Genomic DNA, 19,961 nt, shown 5'->3' with positions numbered 1-19,961 from the left:
CCCCCTTAGTCTATGTAACACTAGTTAAATCAGTGGGGCTGTGTTGGCACAAGAGTCTTTGCATGGTACAAAGCCTTAGTTTCATTCTCACTTTGCTCTAGAGAGACACAGCTTTGTACTAAGGCAAAGAAACCTATATGAGAGCCCACTCCTGCTGGAGCAATCCTAGGGAGTACTTAAGGGCAACCTTCAGCTATGCCAATTACTTTTCTACTTCTTTTTTGGAGACCACTTCCGCTAAAGCTACACGTTTGTCTTAACAGCCTGAGTGATTCCCTAATGCTGCTTTAAGTATAATTCTTAGCACTTGCAATTTTTCCACCTTCAAAGGGCCACTGTCAACATAAGTCACATGTTGTAATCAGATGAGAGATTAGCAAAAGATGAAATGGCTAAGATCCAGTCTACTTGTTACTACTAATCTTTATTGTTTGCATTTCACTTCGCTCTGACAATGAAAGTTCTGTTTTGGGTCAGAGTCAATTTCACTTTCTCCATTCGCAAGGGTTGGGTTTCAAACGCTGCAAGAGCGTGATGGTTTGTTTATACAAACTTTACTGGACTTTTTCTTTAATTGTGGGAACATTTCTATTGGTCTCCAGTTTTATAAAAGTTTGCTGCAAAATATAAATACCAGCCCAATTTAAGTTGGCTCAATAAAACCACCAGGCACCCCCATTAGCTAGGCAAGTATGAGACCCAATTTAGAAATGGGGATACTGAGGCAGAGATAGTAAGTAATTGCCGCAGGTCAAAAAGGGTCAGTATCAGAGACCACTCAGGACTTTCTGCTTCAGTTCTCTGCTCAGAGGGGTGAGGTCTGACTTGTCTCACTTATATTTTTGTTCTTTTCCTTCTTGGTATATTCTTCAAGGCGCAGGAGCCATTTGTTCCAATAACGAGAGCACAGATCCAAGTCCATGAAATGGGGATGTGCAGAGGAGCCATCTTTGTAAGCCACTACAATGAGTCCACAATTAACCTGCAATGAAAAGAATGACGCCAGTCGTTCAATATCCATATGCCGTTTCAGTTGACTGTTCCAAAGACTAAACTGCCCTTTCACCATGCACATCAATGTAAAGCTAACCCACTGACTTTAATAAGCAATGCTGTTTACAATGCAACAGTAGGAGCCCAGTTTTCCAAGTTAAAGAGCGTCCAAGGACTTGGAGCTGTAGCAGCTCTGCCACCCTAAGTATCAGGCCTCAGGAGTCTAGCCCTGTGTTCTGGACAGAGTAGATTTTTGCCCATGCCAGTTCAGATTCAGCCCTTTGCCATTGGGCTGTAAGGGAATGGTAACTACTGCGTGTTCCCCCCTCTCTCTGACTGGACAAGCAAAACAACATAAAAAGGTAACAGTGAAGAATAAGGGGATATCATGGCTCAGAGAACAGGCCAATTTTTGTAAAGGGTCAGATCATGCAGCTACTTCCTGTATTTCTCAATGAAATGATCCTGCCATGATACTATACAAGTGCTCCGCTTAACGGATCTGTTTCTCTCCATCCCTAGAAAGGCCTCCACGGGGCCCTGGATATCCTTTCATTTTCTCCTGCTTTAACCCTTCTGCTTCACATCAGGAATTACCATCCTTCAGGCCATGCAGCCTCCTCTGCAATCTATGCACAGACAGATCTGCCTCAGATGTCAAGTAATGGGCACTACTTCCCTCCTTCACTGAAGAGCTGAGCAATGTTCCCATGTGGTGTAAGGAAGGCATTTAACCACACCCATTCAATTGCCAGAGGGGACAGGCACTCTTCTAGGAGGCTACCGGGGTGCTTGCTGCTAGCTCATTTCCTTATCTGACTGCTCTCATTTTGATTCCTCTCCTTTCACTTGCCACGCTCAGCGTGGAGCTGGGTGGCTGTTCTCCCCCACTCGCTGTGCACTGCCCAGGTGCTGTTCTCGCTGTCAACCGGCCTGCTGACTTTCAGAAGGGCGCTGCACCTATAGCTCCCAGAATTCAGCTGGAGATTAGCGGGGGTCTCAGTATCAGTCCCTTAGCAAATGGTGCAGCTGAGTGGACGCTTCAGAGCACACTGACCACACGCTGCCGACCAAGGGAGGCAACTGGAGCAGCAGCACTGGTGGAATTCACACATGCTTGTATCCCTGTAAACGCTGGCTGCAGTTCTATATTGGATGAGGGTAAGTAGAGAACGTGGGTGGGGAAAATGAAGTTGAGGTGAACGCTCCCACTTGTCTCAGCAGGCTGTAGGCCTACTGACCTGGAAGTCATAGTTAGCATCGTGGTTTATGGCTCCGGTATACGCTGCAACCTGTAGTGGGTTGTCAAATGTGTTCTGGAGATATGGCTTTGACCTCTCTGAAGTCTTCCACTCAATCACACACAACTGGCCTCTGTAAAGGCAAGCAAAAGGGGAGTTTTTTAGTTCAATTTAGTGCTCATGAAAAACTTGCCATCAAACACTTTACTCTATTTCTCCTGTTTCCTGGTGATGAGGTGTCATTTGTTATGATCACAGTGCTGGTAACAGTCTGAGTCCTCCACAGGCTGGATTAGATCCAGGACCATTAAGTACAAATACCAGTGGCAGTTCTAGACAACACTGCTTTGGTTCACTTTTCCCTTCCTTGCCAATATACTACTCTAGAGGTGTGCAGAGGCCGCTCTCTAATGGTGCAGCCTCCCAGCATGTGTAACTTGAAATAAGCTATGCAATTTGCGCTATGCCAATTGCGTAGCTTATTTCTAGTCAATTTCAAAATTTGGCGCTGTCTACACAGCACTTATTTTGAAATAAATCACTATTCCAAAATGTCCCTTACTCCTCATGGAATGAGGTTTACATTATATTTCAAAATTAGGGGCACACTCAGAAGACATGGAAGAGCTATTTCAGGATACCTCTGGTATCCCGAAATAGGGCTGCAGTGTAGACATAGCCTAAAAGAATAGCAGCATTGCCTTCGCTGAGCAGTCTGTGTCACCTGTTCCTCTCCCTGCACCCTTATTTCTCATCCTGAATCTCCTGATTTCCCCTGTTCCATCCCTAGTGTGGTGTTTTGATGCCTCTTCAGCTTGGCAGTGTCTCTGGCTTCCTCCTCAATCCACTCAACCTCTCAGCTGCTACTTCATGTGTCCTACTGTCAGAGCCACATAACATTGGATAGGCCAGATCTGGCCCACAAACCAGCTGTTTGATCACCAAAGTCTATAAAACGTGATGGGACGTTATAAGAGAACCAGCATCTCACCGATATTCAGCCACACAATCTACAAGTCCTGAATACTGAAGAGTCTCATGATGAACGGCACTTTCCAGAGCTTTTACTCCACTGATGTCTCTCAGGACATGCTGAACACTTGCTAAGTAGCCAGACACAGTGGAATCTCTTTCCTGCTCTTTCAACGGGATCTGGTCAGACAAAAAGACAGATTCCAAAGCGGCATGGAAAAGTTTTCCTTGGAGGAAGAGGTCTATGAGAGATGACAGGAAAAACAAGAGTATTTTAAACCCCCTTTCTTAATAAGCAATGCTCATATATGGGATAAAAACATATTAAAAATTACTATCCAGTTGCGATTCTAAAATAATCAGCCCCATTTTGGTGCTAAAACAGCTTCAGGGATATAGGAAAGGGAAGAGAACAAAATAAAGCATCATGAGTAAACAATTGAATTATTTAAATGTTATTAATCTAAATTAGCCTCTGTGCTGATGAATCGTCCAGGACAATTTATAAATCTAAGCACATCATTCTTTAGTCAAACATATTTGCCGTATAATTTCTATGAATCGGTCTTTGCCTATAGAATTCATGTGAGCAGGTCACCGTATCTGACATCAAATTATGATTGTTAATTGTATTTGGATGCATCTGTTACCTGACCGAACATAATACATGGGATAAGATTTGAGTTAGGAATGACAGCTGCTTAAAAGGTGCTGTTTCAGTAGAACATTCTTGCTAATATGTCTGTTCATAAAAATATTCCAGAACACAAATGGGGTGCGAATACAGCAAATTCAACTTTTCAGCTGAGCAAAAACCTAAGTATTAACCAACCATCCCCTGGATTGGGTGTGTGAGCAGGACAGTGCCTTAGCCCCACTGCCCATGGGAAAATCAATTGGCAGTCTTTGTGAATAAAAGACCTGATATGCACTTGGATTTCACAGAAACCTTATGTAAAATCTGTAAGTGTTTAAGGACTTCAGTATATCAAGCAATCCACGCTGAGGCTATCCAAATGCTGGTTGGTTTGGAGTACACAGTAAGACCGAAAACACTTTGCAAACAGTCTCCGGTACATTGAAGCAGGCAGTAGTCTATAATCAGATAACTGGCCAGCAGGCTTTCAAGTTTGCACTGCAGGTGAGGGTACCTGAATGCAAATATCTAAGTCTCCAGAACTGCCATCTCCATTTATCCAAAAGAGTCTGGGTGTCTCATAATTTTCCAATAATCAATGTTACATTGTGATGTTATGTAGTGCAGCGAATCACTTTATTCCTAAACATAAAACCCCCCGAAAACCATTGTCTGTAGAAGTGCTAGTCAAACTCCATAAATCATGTGGAAAATATCAACCTGTTGCAAATTCTAGCAAGTACTACCAAAATAATGGGGATTAAAGCATGATAATCCTACATTCTAATTTACCACTAACTATTATTAGGTTATTTGCTTCATGCAGTCCATGGGAGAGTCCCAGAATAACCAATTCAGGAAGGATCAGATATTCTTGTAAAGTGTTTTGAGATTCTGAAATGGATGCTGCTATATGGAGATTAGAGCCAGATCCTGCAGTTAATCTACTTAGTGCATGGCCTATTACTTTAAGAAGCACTTTGGTTAGACTTACTTTTAGTGTATTCTGCAAACCCATCATTTCCAAGTTCCAGGATCATCCGTTGCTTCCACCTCTCCAGGTAAAAGGCCTGTTCCGAAGACATGGTCTGCTGAAGGACATTAGTCACGCTGGGCACCTTGTGTCTTTTTAAGCCAATTTTCAGCAGGCACTTTGGGTCACTGTTTGGAGGCAAAGTTCTCTTATTGGAATTTATCAGAGGGACCCAATTTTTTGGAATTTTTGTTTCAGCATCTGTAACAGGAGATTTAAACTTACTCACTGGTCCATACATCAGATTATCTTCTTCAAACAATGTTTCTGGTGTCCGAGGACTGGTTTTGAAAGATGTGACAGAACGGACCAAGTTCGTGTACCTTTCTTGATCAACTTGTTCATAACCATTCTCTTTTTTCTTCTTGCTACAAAGATAGGAGGAAACATACAGGCAAACACACGGGACTTGATTTTTGCAAAAATGTTCTGTCAACAGCATTTTTAGTCTCCCAGATTTTCTGGTTAAGAGCCTGAAGGATTTCATCCTCAGAAGCAGCATTTACAGACAGTTAAACAGTTTTCTTTCTTCTGTTAGGAGCATTCAGAACCTTCCATAATTTCCTATTGTAGAAAAAGAATTTCCATGATTTGAAGAGTTACTGATTTAGTGTCATCAAGCTAGCATCCACTTTACAAATTAAAGCTGCATAGTATTCATTAGTGCCTTTCATATCAACTGAACTCCAGCCATTGAGTGCTAAACACAGTAATAGTGAGCAATAATCACCCACAGAAAAATAAAATGTATAGACAAGAGGGAAAAAAGGTGTTTTCACGTTTGAATTGAGGTGGAGAGATAAATGGAGGCTGCTGAGAGAGGGAAAAGCTGCAGTGCAGAACACTTTTACAGTAGCAAAACTGTAGGAAGGTATAGAGAAGATGGTATTAAACATGCAGGGAGAAAGAGACAAGCTACGTGGGCTATGCAGAAGGTCCCCAGAATAGAATTAATTGACTGGAGAAGGCTAATGAGCTCTTGGAGAATGGAGGAGATGTTTTCTGTACATGTGAGAAGGCAATCAGCAGTATTATGTACACCCTAGAATCTGGAGAGCTGAGACTTGGAGAAGCCGAAGAGAAGGGAGATACTAAAGGTATTCGCACTGCAGTGGTCAAATACCAATTTATGCTCTTTTGGAAAATATGTATTTTAAATGACAATTGTAGACTTCTCCAAACTGAGAATAAATTTTATTTTAAAGACAAGACATTTAAGGATATTTCTTTAATACAATCTGCAGACCAAGATAGTCTACTTTATAGCCTGGTTCTGAAAAATGTTGTAGTTGCAATCTATGCCTCTGAAATAAGCGTGTTTCCTAGCGTGCTTTAAAATAAAACATAGGCACAAGTCTCAGTAGTATTAGGGCCCAGGTTTCCTTCAATTGAGAGCTAGTTACTTACCAATCAAAGTCGCAACATTCCAGGTTTTACAAATAAATCCTGTAGGCAATACATATTACAGGCTAACATGACTGCTTTGTTCTTGAAACACTTCGGTATTTCTCTTTTCTTTCACTGTATTTCCCAAACACCACACACTGTTCAAACAGTAGATGTACAAACAAAACAAAACAAAAACACCCCACACCCACCAAACAAAAAGAATCTCACAACCCAAAAAACAAAACACCTCAATGCAAAGGACTTGATTTTACAAGTTATTCCAGACAGGAAAATTCCAGCGCTTACAGAGTCCTGATGAAGTCAACAGAGCTCATGGAACAAATTGTAAGATCTATGCCCAAAAGGATTTATAGCTTAGTAGATGGAGTAGTCCTAGTGACACAGGGCCTTATACGGTCCCTATTTTGGGGCTTTCCTATAACAACTGATCATCAGGAGAATTTCTAGATGATTTTTCCACTTTCTCTCTAATAAACTATAAGAGAGAAAGTGGAAAAAATACAAGTTGTCCATAAATAAATAAATCAACTTCCTGGTCAATATTATTATTTTTTGTTTTAGAATAAAAACAAGGTACTTTAAAAAGGAAAACTTTCCCACTAAGACATTTTGAATACCAAAATCTACAATTTCCTTGTATATTCTCTGCTATAGAAATGTAATAAGGGTAATGGAATAAGCTAAAATCATGATGCTTTTAAAAATTAGGATGGTATTGTGTCCTATTATGTTGGCTGTGTCCTTTTATATCTGTTTGCTCTTTTCCAGTGTGCAACAATGGGAAATTGACATGAATCTTGCTCTGAGCATCCTGACATTCAGACTCTTGTCAAGTTTAGTTTCCAGTCTGCACAGAAGACTAAAGTAGTCAGGTTTAGTAGGGAAGGGCAAACTAATCAATTTACATTATTTTCTTTCCTAAGACAAGGTGTGCAACTATGGCCAAAATTAGATCACAAGTGGTAACAATGTAAACTGGCAATAGGCTAAATTCTGCCCAGTCAATCTCATTGAAATTAATTGCACATGATTTGAGACAAACCAGAATAATATCAATTTTCATATTATTTCTCACTTTTACTTGGTGGAAGGTTGTTTTTCCTGCACTCTTGCTCTTCCTAGAGCAGATGCTTTATTTTTAGCAAGAAGTTTATTCCTCTTTTTAGCAAGAAGTACATATCAATGTCAGTTCTTCTTAGACACAATTACAAGGTCAGCCCGCCTTAGATTTCCTGGGAGCCTTATATTTCCTGTTTGCTATAAATTATTGAACAGAAGCTTAACAAATAGAGAATTGATTATTACAATCTTAATGCCAACAGGCACTCTTCTTTAGTTTTGATCACTCTTAATTTTTTAATAGAATTATTGTCAGTCTGATTTAGGTCAGTTACCTGTCATAAGTTGCTACTTGCTAGACAAAGAATGAGTGATGTTTGCAAATTATAAGAGAGGCATACATTCTAAAGACTCAAAATGTACAACCTTGTGTATGAAATGATGTGAAGAGGTGAGGGTATTACATAAATATGCAAAGGGTAGAAGCTGGCTACCAGAAGCAAGTTAACATTGATTGATTACAAAAATGAGGATAGGGATCTAATCTGTTCGCTTTCGTTCACACTACTCGTGTTCCCTCTATTATTTTCCATCCATGCATGGAATAAATTTTGTTATGTACTGAGGCATATGTGGATATGCACCACTATTAGAAATACATTTGGATGCTCTGCTAATCAGCTGGGCAGCATCTCACCTGAAGGGCCACCCAAATGCACATTTTACAGGGAACACAGCATACTACCAATCTTAGGGATTGGGACAGATTTGTAACCTAGCTGCTAGCATGCATGTGGTGCCCACTGCTCTCTAGTGGCAGACACACAAAAAGAAAGTCTTAGACTACTAAGACATTATTGAGTTTAATAGAGAATATTCTCAATCTTGAATTGCATGATGTTTGTGTATAAAGAATCCATGATCACTTACAAAAGAAAATGAATCTCTGCCTCTACTTGCTGCACAGAGACACAGCGGGGAAAAAAAAAAATCTAACCTTACTCCTTCAAACTCTGTGCCACCTGAGCCATGGTGCATATACATGAAGACGACTTGCTTCTTGGGTGAGAAATACAAGCCATTGATTTCAGTTCAGTAGTAAATGCAATGAGTATTACTTAACTCATTTACAGCAACAATATCTAGCTCTTATATTGTACTTTTCATCCATAGCGCTCACAAGGTTTTATAAAGAATGTCAGTAACATTAGCCTCTTTTTGCAGATAGGAACACAGTCTCCAAAAGGCATTGCGATTTGCTTAAGGTCCTGGAGCAGTCCAGTGGTCTTCTGAATCCCACTCCACAGCACTAACCACTAGGTAACACGTGTTGCCAGCAAGGACGTGTTGCCAGTAGGGATGTAAAATCCTGTTTAATTAGTTCACCAGTTAATTGATGAAACAAGGATGGGTGCCCCTCCAGCCCCCCCAAACCGCTTCCCCATTGCCTAGTGCAGCTGGGGGCTGCGCCAGCCCAAGTGGAGTGTCCCCCTGCCCATGGCACTCGGTGGTCTGCTTCAGCCCCCCAGGGCTGTGTCTAGACTGGCAAGTTTTTCTGCAAGAGCAGCTGCTTTGGCGGAAAAGCTTGCCAGCTGTCTACACTGGCCACTTGAATTTCTGCAAGAACACTGACGATCTCATGTAAGAAATCAGTGCTTCTTGCGGAAATACTATGCTGCTCCCATTCGGGCAAAAGTCCTTTTGCGCAAAAGGGCCAGTGTAGACAGCTCAGATTTGTTTTGTGCAAAAAAGCCCCCATGGCGCAAATGGCGATCGGGGCTTTTTTGCGCAAAAGCGCATCTAGATCGGCACGGACGCTTTTCCGCAAAAAGTGCTTTTGTGTTAAAGCGTCCTGCCAATCTAGACGCTCTTTTCCACAAATGCTTTTAACAGAAAAACTTTTCCATTAAAAGCATTTGCGGAAGATCATGCCAGTGTAGACGTAGCCCAGGGGTGACCACAACTAGTGAGGGGGGGGGGTTCACCCGTTCACACCCCTCGGCGCCACTTGTCCCCACGCGCCCTGGTGGCACACTGACGTGAATAGAGCAAGTTCAAGTCTCTCTCGTGTTTGCCAGGGGGCAGCCGGGCCGCGAGCTGGGGTCTCCTCCCAGCTCTGCCACGGGCCTGCCTGGCGGCCATAGTCACGTCACTGCGCCCCCCTCCGCCCCGCTGCCTCAGTTTCCCCATTTATGAAACGGGGATCACGGCGCCGGCCTCCTTCGCCCAGCGCGTGCAGGTCGGTTAGTGCCGGTACCCCCCGCCCTCCACACGGCTCGGGGCCGCCCCCTCAGCCGCCGGTAGCCCGCCCGCCACACAGGAACTCAGCCCAGTCAGGCCCCTCCGACCGTTATTACCTGCACTCGGGAGCACCCGCCGCTACCTTCCCGCTAGAGCGGCGCGCCGCCTCCCGGGATTTGTAGTTCTGCCTTCCTCCCTCCTCAGCCTGTCGGCGGCACAGCGACGTGAGGCTGGGAACTACAACACCCACAATGCATTTCTCCTCCCCCCGCCCACTCGCCGCGGAGCTCGGCGGGTGAGATTTACGTCAGTGGGAGGGTGCGGCTGTGATAGGGTAGGACGGTGTGAACACGTGATCGAAACAGAGCGAGCGAGAGAGAGAGAGAGAGAGAGAGTCCCTCCCCCCCCCCGCCTCAACCGCCCACTGAACTAAGGGCAGCGTCACCAGCACCAGGCGCACGTGCCCAGCGAAGCTTTTCCGCCCGGGCCCAAAATGGCCTCCCAAAGCCGGGCGCGGGCTCCCCCTTCTGGGAAAGGCTGCCGGGTCTCTATGGTGACGCGCGCGCGAGCTGCTGGGAAGGCCGAGGGGGGCGGCGCCCTGCTCCCGAGGGGTCAGGTGGCCTGTGAGCCTATATGAGCCGCTGAGGGAGGCGGGTGGCTGCGGGCGCGATGGCTGCGGGGCCAGAGGAGGCGGAGGAGAAGCGGAAGGTGAGCGGGGCGGGGGTTTGTGGTGGGGCTGGCCCCCCCCCTCTGTGGGGCTGGCCCCCCCCCTCTGTGGGGCTGGCCCCCCATCTCCACTGTGGCTGAGTCCCGCCCCCTGGGGCTGCTCCCCCCTTCTGGGGGGGGGGCCTGGGGTCCCCCATTGAGGAGACCTTCTACCTGGGGCTCGGTCCCCCCCCCCCCCCCAGTGGGGCCCCGTGCCTCCCCCTAGCGCTGTGCTCTTCACTCCCTGCCTCCTGGGCGGCTGGCTGGACCGGCTTTCAATTCCCTTGGCGCGTGTCCTGGCCGTGCCAGTGTCTGGCTGGTGCTGTAGCGAGCCCCCAGGGAGCAGGGGCTACTGACTTTGGAGCCGCTTGAGAGCTGTGGAGGCAACGCTGAATAACTGTCCTGGAACCCCAGAGTGACTTCAGTGTCTTTGAAAGCTGAAAATACAAATGCTGTTAAAAAAAATGCCTCTACTTAAGATTTTGCGTTAATAGCATAGGAAGGAAAGTGATAGAAATGTAGCCGTGTTAGTCTGGGGTAGCTGAAGCAAAATACAGGACAATGCAGCACTTTAAAGACTAACAAGATGGTTTATTAAGTGATGAGCTTTTGTGGGCCAGATTTTCTTCCACTATTTGATCTGAGGAAGTGGGTCTGGCCCACGAAAGCTCATCATCGAATAAACCATCTGGTTAGTCTTTAAAGTGCTACATTGTCCTGCATTTTGCTATAGGAAGGAAAGGGCGACCTTAGCTTAATCCGCACCTTCCAGTGAAGTACAGGAGGAGTGCTGAAAGGCATGAAAACAATATTTGATGGAAGCAAAGTACCTGATCTATGGGCAGGATCTATTGATATGGTGGACTTGGTGTAGCTAGCCTTCCCAGTTGCAAAGAGAACTTTCCAAGTGTGACTGAAGTGTAACTGGTGTGTTATTGTCTTCCTGAATCTGCAGACAAGTGATAGAGACGTAGCCGTGTTAGTCTGGGGTAGCTGAAGCAAAATGCAGGACAATGTAGCACTTTAAAGACTAACCAGATGGTTTATTAGATGATGAGCTTTTGTGGGCCAGACCCACTTCCTCAGATCTTGTTAGTCTTTAAAGTGCTACATAGTCCTGTATTTTGTTTCTGTGGACAAGTGGTGATGGAGAGGGGTGAATTTCTTCTAGCTTTTGTTAGCCTTTAGATTTGAACTCTAAAGTTGTGTCTACACTGGCAGGTTCTTGTGCAAGAACCTGCAGAGCGTCCACACTGCCTGCCCACTCTTGTGCAACAAGATTTACAGTATGGCATGGTAAGAGAGCTTCTTGTGCAAGAGCTATACTTTTTTGTTACAAGTTTAAGCCTTCTCGTGCAACAGCTCTTGTGCAAGAGGGCAGTGTGGATGTGCGGCAGAGATTTCTTGTGCAAAAGCACATCTTGCACATGGCAGTGTGGATGTGTTCTTGCACAAGAATTATTACACAAGATGTTCTTGTACAAGAACCCACCAAAGTGTATAGACCTAGCCAAAGTGTTTCCGTGATACTTTTGTCTGCACTACTTAACTGCTGGGGAAAATGGGAGCTGCAGCAAGGAATAAAAGAGGGAAGAACAAACAAACCACAAAGAAGAATGAACTACAAATGTAAAGATAAGTTGGTGAAAGAGACAGACTGGAAAAGGAAGAGAAACAAAGAGCAGAAATAGCAGTGGTCTTAAAAGGGAGAAAAATGGTCGAATAAACTATACTGAATGTTTCATGGAAGTACTGAATACCTGAAAGGTCATATAGGCCGTATCTAGCATTCTGCCTCTGAGCTGCAGTAGAATAACACAGGGATTAGTTCTTTGTTCAAGTGTAATGTATGGTGTCAAGTAGCTGAAAGTTGAAGACCCTTCTGGGGAAGTTGGTACGATCCCTTTACCTAAGGCTGTGGTCACCAACCAGTAGATCGTGATCTACCGGTAGATCTCAGGGGCTCTAAAGAGTAGCTCTTGAGCCCTCTCTGAACTGTGTACCTGCGCAGTACATTTACATTAGATTTCCTCATTTGAGGAGCAGCTACTCACTGAGCAGAAACAACAGGTGAGTAGCTGCGAGGAATGGTGGGAGCTGGGAGGTCGGGAGGGCTGAAACACCCCAGCCAGCTGACTAATAAATAACTAATAAATAACTTTTCTTTATCGGCTCTCTCCACACCACTCATGATTTTATAGACCTCTATCATATCCCCCCTCAGTCTCCTCTTTTCTAAACTGAAAAGTCCCATCGCTTTAACCTCTCCTCATATGGGACCCGTTCCAAACCCCTAATTATTTTAGTTGCCTTTTTCTGAACCCTTTCCAAGGCCAAAATATCTTTTTTGAGGTGAGGAGACCACATCGGTACACAGTATTCAAGATGTGGGTGTACTATAGTTTTAAACAGGGGCAGTAAGATGTTCTGGGTTTTATTTTCTATCCCTTTCCTAATAATTCCTAGCAACCTATTTGCCTTTTTGACCGCCGCTGCACTCTGTGTGGAAGTTTTCAGAGAACTGTCCACGATAACTCCAAGATCCCTTTCCTGATTTGTCTTAGCCAAATTAGCCCCCATCATACTGTACATATAGTTGGGGTTATTTTTCCCAATGTGCATTACTTTACATTTATCCACATTAAATTTCATTTGCCATTTTGCTGCCCAATCACTGAGTTTGGTGAGATCTTCTTGGAGTCCCTCATAGTCTGCTTCTGTCTTGACTATCCTAAACAGTTTGGTATCATCCACAAACTTTACTACCTCACTGCTTACCCCTTTCTCCAGATCATTTATGAATAAGTTGAAAAGGATTGGTCCCAGGACTGACCCTTGGGGTACACCACTAGTTACCCCTCTCCAATCTGAAAATGTACCATTTATTCCTACCCTTTGTTTCCTGTCTTTTAACCAGTTCGCAGTCCAAGAAAGGACCTTCCCTCTTATCCCATGGCCATGTAATTTACACAAGAGCCTTTGGTGAGGGACCTTGTCAAAGGCTTTCTGAAAATCCAAGTATACTATATCTACTGGATCCCCCTTATCTGCATGCTTGTTAACCCCTTCAAAGAACTCTAATAGATTAGTAAGACAGGATTTCCCTTTACAGAAACCATGTTGACTTAAGGGCACCTTCAGCTTAAATTCTCCAGTGAAAATTAGGAATACTGGAGCCAGAACGTGTATTTGTAATACACTTCACAGCAACTAGTCACGTGACACCCCTTCTCCCCCCCCCCCCCCCCAGCATGATACCACCTACATGTTTTGTTAGTCTATAAAGTGCTACCAGACCATTTGCTTGCTGGTTTTTTCCCCCACAACTATGAAGTCTCACTTTGGTTTCCCTTTGTGTACTCCAGTTCTGAAATGACACGTTCTGCCTGCAACATAGAGAAAGCTGAAGTTAAATAACATTTCAGAAACTCTCTCAGTACACTGAGATTATTGGCATGGGAAAAAACGGGTGCTTTCTTCAGCTGTTTGCTCAATGGTGTTGTCTTAAAGTGACTCAAGCCCACTTTTTGTCCATGTAGGCAAGGCCCTTTTCAGCTGTGTTGCGGGGCTGACAAATTTCTTTTTATGGTCTGTGTGGGTCAGGTATCAACTTAAAATGAGTATTGCTCCCGGCTTTCAATCTGGAGGGATGGAATTTCCTTTGAGGCTTCTATGAAGATCCAGGGTAGAAAATGGCCTCATTGTTTGTTCTCAGTACAGTATTTCATTCAGAGGTAGCACAGTCAAAAAATTAGTTCCCTTTCAGGACCACAGATATTCCTGCTCCCTCTCTTTTCTCTTGGATTTCAGTTCTGGTTTCCCCTAGTCTGCTGAAACCTGTAATTAAATGGTTAATGTTGACATTAAAGTGTCTGCTTTGGAGGTAACATCCCAGGCCATTTATGCAGGTCTAGACTACCCTCAGTTTGCAAAAGAAGATATGCAAATTAGGAAGATATGTACATTTGCACCTATCCTTAAGTTTTTTCTAGTGTGGGGGGGAAGCAACCTAAATGGGGTTTCTTGTGCAACCCCCCCTTTTAAAGGACCCCTATTCCTCAAATGAGGTTCACAGGGTTTTCAAAAAGGGGGGGAGGGTTGCGCAAAAACACCATCTAGACTATTTTTTTAAAAATACCTCTTCTGAAAAAGAATTAGAAGAAGATATGCAAATCAGGCACACATTTGCATATTTTGGAAGCCGAGAGTAGTCTAGGCATGGTCTTAGTGATTAAAATGCTGCTTCTCACTGTTACAAACTGTAGACTGTGGCAGACAAGGCTGTGCTCATTAGGGTCCAGTTATAATTGGAAGGTTTTATATGAGGGTTAGGCAAGTATTTTAAACAAAAGCTTAGGTTTTGCTAGTTCTTCAGTGTTGTTGGGCAATAGATATTAAGCAGGTTGGGTGTCTGATCTGTTTCCTAGGTTAAGCGTCTTGGTAGGAATTGGGACCATGTGCCATCTTGTTGAGGGAAGTGTGTGTAGGATACTTTGGAGGGAGGAAGGGTTTGGGAGAAGCAGTGTACTTGTCCAGTGTAGGGAGAAAAAGCAAAAGAAAAGGGTAGAGATGACCATTCATAAGAGCTGAGTAAGTTGGGCAAGCTGCTTATTGCTAAAAATCCAGAAGGTGTCTAGAAATGGCCAAGTGGCACAGAATTGGAGCAGGCGCCACCCCCCAGTGATCTACCAATGCTCTGCTCCAGAGGGGGAAGTCAAACCTACCTCTTCCTTGACGCTCCTGGTTTCAAGGCGGCTGAGGATGGTGTGATCACTAGCCCAGAGCGAGTTAGGGCCAGGCCAACACAAAAATTTAGCTCAACCTACCTAAGTTACTAAAGTGTGTGAAATCCACACCCCTGCCCTGAGTGACATAGTTAAGCCAGCCTAAATCTGGGTGTAGACCGCATTAGGCTGCCAGGATAATTCTTGCAGCAGCCTACCTGTCTCCTTTCAGGGTGTTGTATAACTACTGCAATGGGAGAACTCCTCCCATTGATGTGAAGTAGTGAGTGCTATGGCAGCACAGCTGCAACTATTTAAATTTGCATGTACACAGCTTAAGACACTATTTCTGGGAAGCCTCCAATTTCTGCAGTATTTGAGCTTCCTTTAAGAGGTTAGCCCTTATGGTTGCAAAAACTTCCCATGTACACCTGTGCTGTGCATCTGTCAATAAACTGGTCAGTCTTGCTAGTCTTAGCTCCTACCCAGCTGTGAAAACTGACTGCTTGATCAGTTTTGGTCTGCTGCTTGAAAAAGCTTGGTGCACCAGCCTATGCTAGTAGTGGAATTATTAACCGGGGAAGATCCCAAATGTGCTTGGTAAGGAGTAAGAAACTGAAGAACTTTCTAGCTGCTGCAGGGCATGGGTATGGTAGATATGGGGGGGAAGGGGAAGGAAAGCACTACTAATGTTTATAGCTGCCAGGAAAATCTGGAAGACAATGGGAGAAAAGTGTGCTCCTTTCCCCAGAGATTAGGGTGGTTTCGAACCTATGACATCTGCTGGCCAGAGACTGATAGACCAGTCCCCAGACAGGTTCTAGGCACAACATGCTAGCAATTCCAGCACTTTTTTGTAGCTGGGGAAATAGTTGACTTTTCCTAGTCTGTGGATTCTCCTCCCCCAACTTTACGTTGGTCTTGTGGTTAGTAGGTTTAGTCCCTTGGGTACCAAAGGGCTAAAACAGAACACATGGAAAGTGGTTGGTTATGGGGGGGGGGAGAGAAGGGAAGTAGAATAAAGAGAACAGGAAATGGAATGGAAAAGACAACATGATATATTAAAGGAAGGAAAAGTGGTGTGGCGCCAGGAAAGGAAAAGACATTTAACCAACTCACTTGACAAACATCACCAGCACTTTCTGGTAAATACTGTCCTACAGAACTCAGACAGCTCTGTAGCAGGTCAGATATTGGAACAGGAGTATATTTAGCAAGTACTGTGCAACCGATTCTCTCGTTCATCCAGGCCTAACAGTGAGTTGCATTTGAAAATATTGCCTGAATGCTGTACGACTAGACAGTTGCTGTGTTGCTAAAATGACAGGAGGTAGTACTTCAGCAGCAGTGTGTTACTGTAGGTGTGATGGTCAGAGGCATTGGCAGGCTTAGTCCCTGGGCAAGGAGATCTTGGGTACATGTCATCTAAGAGCACCTAGGACACTGACGTGGACAAGAGAGATTCCAGTACCTAGTGCCTGGGTTGATAATGGTGGAGGACATGAGGGGAGATTGTCAGAGGGAGAATGAGTGGGTGCCCTGATGCTACAGCAATGACTCCTGCTGGAAGAACTAACAAGCCAAGAGTAGTACTGTTCCTGGAGGCTAGAGTTGCGTTATTTGCCTGGTGGCTGCTGCTAGGGCTTGTCTAGGGACCTGTATTGCAGAGAGGAAGGGCAGGCAGGCAAGCAAGCCCTACTCAGCAGCTTTCTCCATGCTTGATGCTGCCCGTGTCTCAGTATGGTTAGTTGCCCGAACCCTAGGACCTACGTCTAACTGTAGTGGTGTTTGAGTTGGCTCTGTCTAAAGAGACTGGCTGATTAGGCGCTTCTCCTCCCTGCCTCCTCTTGCTGCCTCTGATACAGAGGCAGCAAGGGGGGAGCAGGAGCCAGTGGGAGCCAGCTAAAAATCCAGTTCCCCCTTCCCCCCCCAAGCAGTTTCCTGTAGGGGGTAGGAGAAGCAGAGGTGCAGTGGGGGAGGCGGCATGAGCTGGGACTGAGCAGTGCCAGGTCCCGGACTCTGTGGTTCTGCTTTTTAAGTGTAGTAAGAGCCACCAAGCTCTTACTGTATTTAGAAAGCAGAGCTGCAGCAAACCCCCTTAATGACTCAATTAGCTTCCTAATTGCTATTTAACATTCCTGTCAGGAACTGTCCACGTTCTGAGTAGCATGACTGCACCATTGAAACACAGATGGGTACAAATAATGACTGGACACTACCCACTCACAGCAGCTCTGCAAACATCTGCAGGGCTCAGGGATTGTTGCATCTCACAGCTGGAGCAGATCAGAACATCTGTGGGGTTTCTCTTTGGACCAGCTGAATGTTCACAATAGTCATATTCTTTTTGTTTAATGGTTCTGTCCTGCATGCAGATCTGCTCATGCATTGTAAGCCAGGTGTTACATGCTGCTATATATACTCTGAAATATCCACGCTGATGGCATGGAGAGTCTAAAACCTCCACCTGACCTGTTCTCAAATGAGACTGGCTCCTGTTACGTTGCTGTTACGCTGCCACAGCCCTTTAATGCTGAGAACTGGTTTAATCTTACTGGCTGCAAGCACTATCATAGATTGGCTTCCTCGTTCTGCTGCCATATTATCCAACCTGAAACACTGGTAATCCAGCAATAACACTACAGTAAAACTCCGGTGGTCCGGCATCCAGTGGTCCGATACGCCTGATGGTCCAGCACCAACTGCAACCCGGAAGTGCTCCGGCAGCTACTTCAAGTTGTTAGAGTAATTGATTAACTGCGGCTGGATCCACAGCCGACACGCAGTTAATGTAACTTTCCTCTCAACTGCCTGGTCGGGGGGGGGGGGGGCAGGGGAAGGTAGGGGTCGGTGGGAGACCCCTCTCCCTCTCCCACCGACCCCTACCTTCCCCTGCCCCCCTCCTCCCAGCAGTAGAGAGGAAAATTACATTAACTGGGTGTCAGTTGTGGATCCAGCTGGAGTGACTGTAACTGACCAGAACGTCCTGAATGCAGCTGCTTTGGCACACCCTCGCCCCCTCCTGCTCCTCCTCCCTCTCTCCCACCGACCCCTACCTTCCCCTGGCCCCCCCCTCCCGGCAGTAGAGAGGAAAGTTACATTAACTGCGTGTGGGCTGTGGATCCAGCCGGAGTGACTGAAACTGACCAGAACGTCCTGAATGCGGCTGCCTGCCTGTCACCGCCTCTCCTCTTCTGCTCGCAGGCTCTGCCTCCCTGCAGCAGGAGGGAGGGTTTGGCACACCCCCACCCCGTCCTCCGCTTCTCCTTTGAGACCCGCCCCTGCCAGAGTACCTCCTGATAGTCCGGCATTTCTGATAATCCGGCACCACCTGGGTTCCAAGGGTGCCGGATTATCGGAAGTCTACTGTACTTTCACCAATGCTAGCACTAGTGGAATTAGTGGTGAGGTAACCTCTTCAGAACTAGGTGGGCACAGTCCTTCTCACTTCGCTTGGGGGGTGACAACCTGGATCAGTAACAGTGGTGGGAGTTTGCCCTTCAATTCATTCTCCTGGCACAAGTGGTTAACAAATAAGGCTGAAATAGTAACACTAAATGGTGGACAGTGTTGTCTTGCTTTCAGGATATGCCTGTGCAGGGATAAAAAAAGTGCAACACTAACATGCATTGCACATATGTAGTGCATGGTCCTGTTCTTCTGGTTCGATGACTAGCTTAATAGACTGCTTATTAAATTTTTGGGACTGATAAGGCCAAGCAAATGCTGCTTTTGGAACTCATCTTGTGTGTCCTGACTCTATTCTGGTTGCACAACTGTTTACAATATTGCATAACCATCTGTCTCTTTGTAATATTCATCTGCTGTAGCAAATTGGTTGGAGTATGAGTTAGTGACACACAGGATATTGGTTGCATGCTGCATAATCCTGCATTTTAACTATTTTTATCATAGCTTTTGGTCTCTTGATTAAATTTACTGGCACTGCTAGTGATGTCCTTCTTGAATACGTCAAAGTTTTCCTAACTAGGTGTAAGAAAACATTGTCTAATGGACATGGGGATCAGAAATTTAAATGAAACTCACTTTTTTTCTATACATTTAAGAACTCTAGAGTACTGTTTTTCTGTTGGACACAACGTACAGCTAAAAGTAGAAACTTGCTCAGAACGTTTCTTCCATATTTGCTTCCTGACTACAATCTCAAAGATCTAGCAGCCAGCATATATGAAAATTAGATGCTCTTGCTTTGCATGAAACCAAGGTGGCTTTAAAGACAGCTGGATAAGGCAAAGACCTGTGATAACGCTTTGATTAGCATCTCATTTTAACAGGATGCAAACTGGTTCTTGTTCCAGTGTCCCAGGTAGTAGCTAAATTTCCTAATCCGTTCTTGCACGTGTTGAAAATTGATGAGAAATATGTGCCATAGATTCTCCTGGCTGGTGTCTGCATGCAGCATCAAAGCTATGCAAAGCAAGTTTACTGATGCAGTTATATGAAACTTCAGTGTGCCAAGCCGTTATTTTAAACTATGGGATAATCTAGTGTTATAATTTGAGTTATTACATCTAATTATTTGGCATCCTTAACATTAAGAGAATCAGAGCCGGCCCAAGCTATGGGCTGACTAGACGAGAGCCTGGGGTGCCTGATTGTGAGGGGTGCTGGGCGGGGGCACCGTGCGCCCAGGGGGAGGCGTGCCAGAATGGCTCGGCCTGGCCCTAAAGAGATTGAGAGTATTTAAATATGTAGAATCAATGTCCAGTACTGAGTAGGCACCGCATGACTGGGGCATTAAAGACTGAATTTGCAACTATGGTAGGCAAATGCATTTACTTTGGGAGCAGGAAGAGGAAGTGAAAGGAGCTGGGTTAATTTCCTTGCTTTGTCACTGACTTTTCTGACCATCAGCAAGTGGAGTCATAAAAGGACTCGGGTACCAAACTGCCTCTTCCTGCATCGAAGTCCTAGAATCCAGCCCC

At 45.1% G+C, this 19,961-nt stretch overlaps 2 protein-coding genes across 2 annotated transcripts in view; one reads left to right on the top strand and one right to left on the bottom strand.

The window, feature by feature from the left end:
• Positions 1 to 405: 405 nt before the first annotated feature.
• On the bottom strand, positions 406 to 9,886 carry MGME1 (mitochondrial genome maintenance exonuclease 1). Its single transcript, XM_025182370.3, has 5 exons — positions 9,703 to 9,886; positions 4,838 to 5,244; positions 3,226 to 3,448; positions 2,235 to 2,367; positions 406 to 982 (listed from the first exon to the last, which is right to left on the bottom strand). Exons 2-5 carry the CDS (start codon positions 5,115 to 5,117, stop codon positions 806 to 808), a joined length of 813 nt encoding a protein of 270 aa, XP_025038155.3. The 5' UTR covers positions 5,118 to 5,244; positions 9,703 to 9,886; the 3' UTR covers positions 406 to 805.
• A 250-nt stretch (positions 9,887 to 10,136) lies between these two features.
• SNX5 (sorting nexin 5) overlaps positions 10,137 to 19,961 on the top strand; it is a 44,538-nt gene continuing 34,713 nt past the window's right edge. Inside the window, exon 1 of the mRNA XM_075925752.2 lies at positions 10,137 to 10,294. Within this exon, the coding sequence (XP_075781867.1) occupies positions 10,256 to 10,294 (39 nt within the window). The 5' untranslated portion in view covers positions 10,137 to 10,255. The remainder of the gene's footprint in view (positions 10,295 to 19,961) is intronic.

This window comes from Pelodiscus sinensis, chromosome 3 (assembly GCF_052426305.1).
Source record: "Pelodiscus sinensis isolate ZL-2025 chromosome 3, ASM5242630v1, whole genome shotgun sequence".
NCBI lineage: Eukaryota > Metazoa > Chordata > Testudines > Trionychidae > Pelodiscus > Pelodiscus sinensis.
The sequence above is the reverse complement of the archived record's forward strand: the minus strand, read 5'-3'. Positions and strand labels throughout refer to the sequence as shown.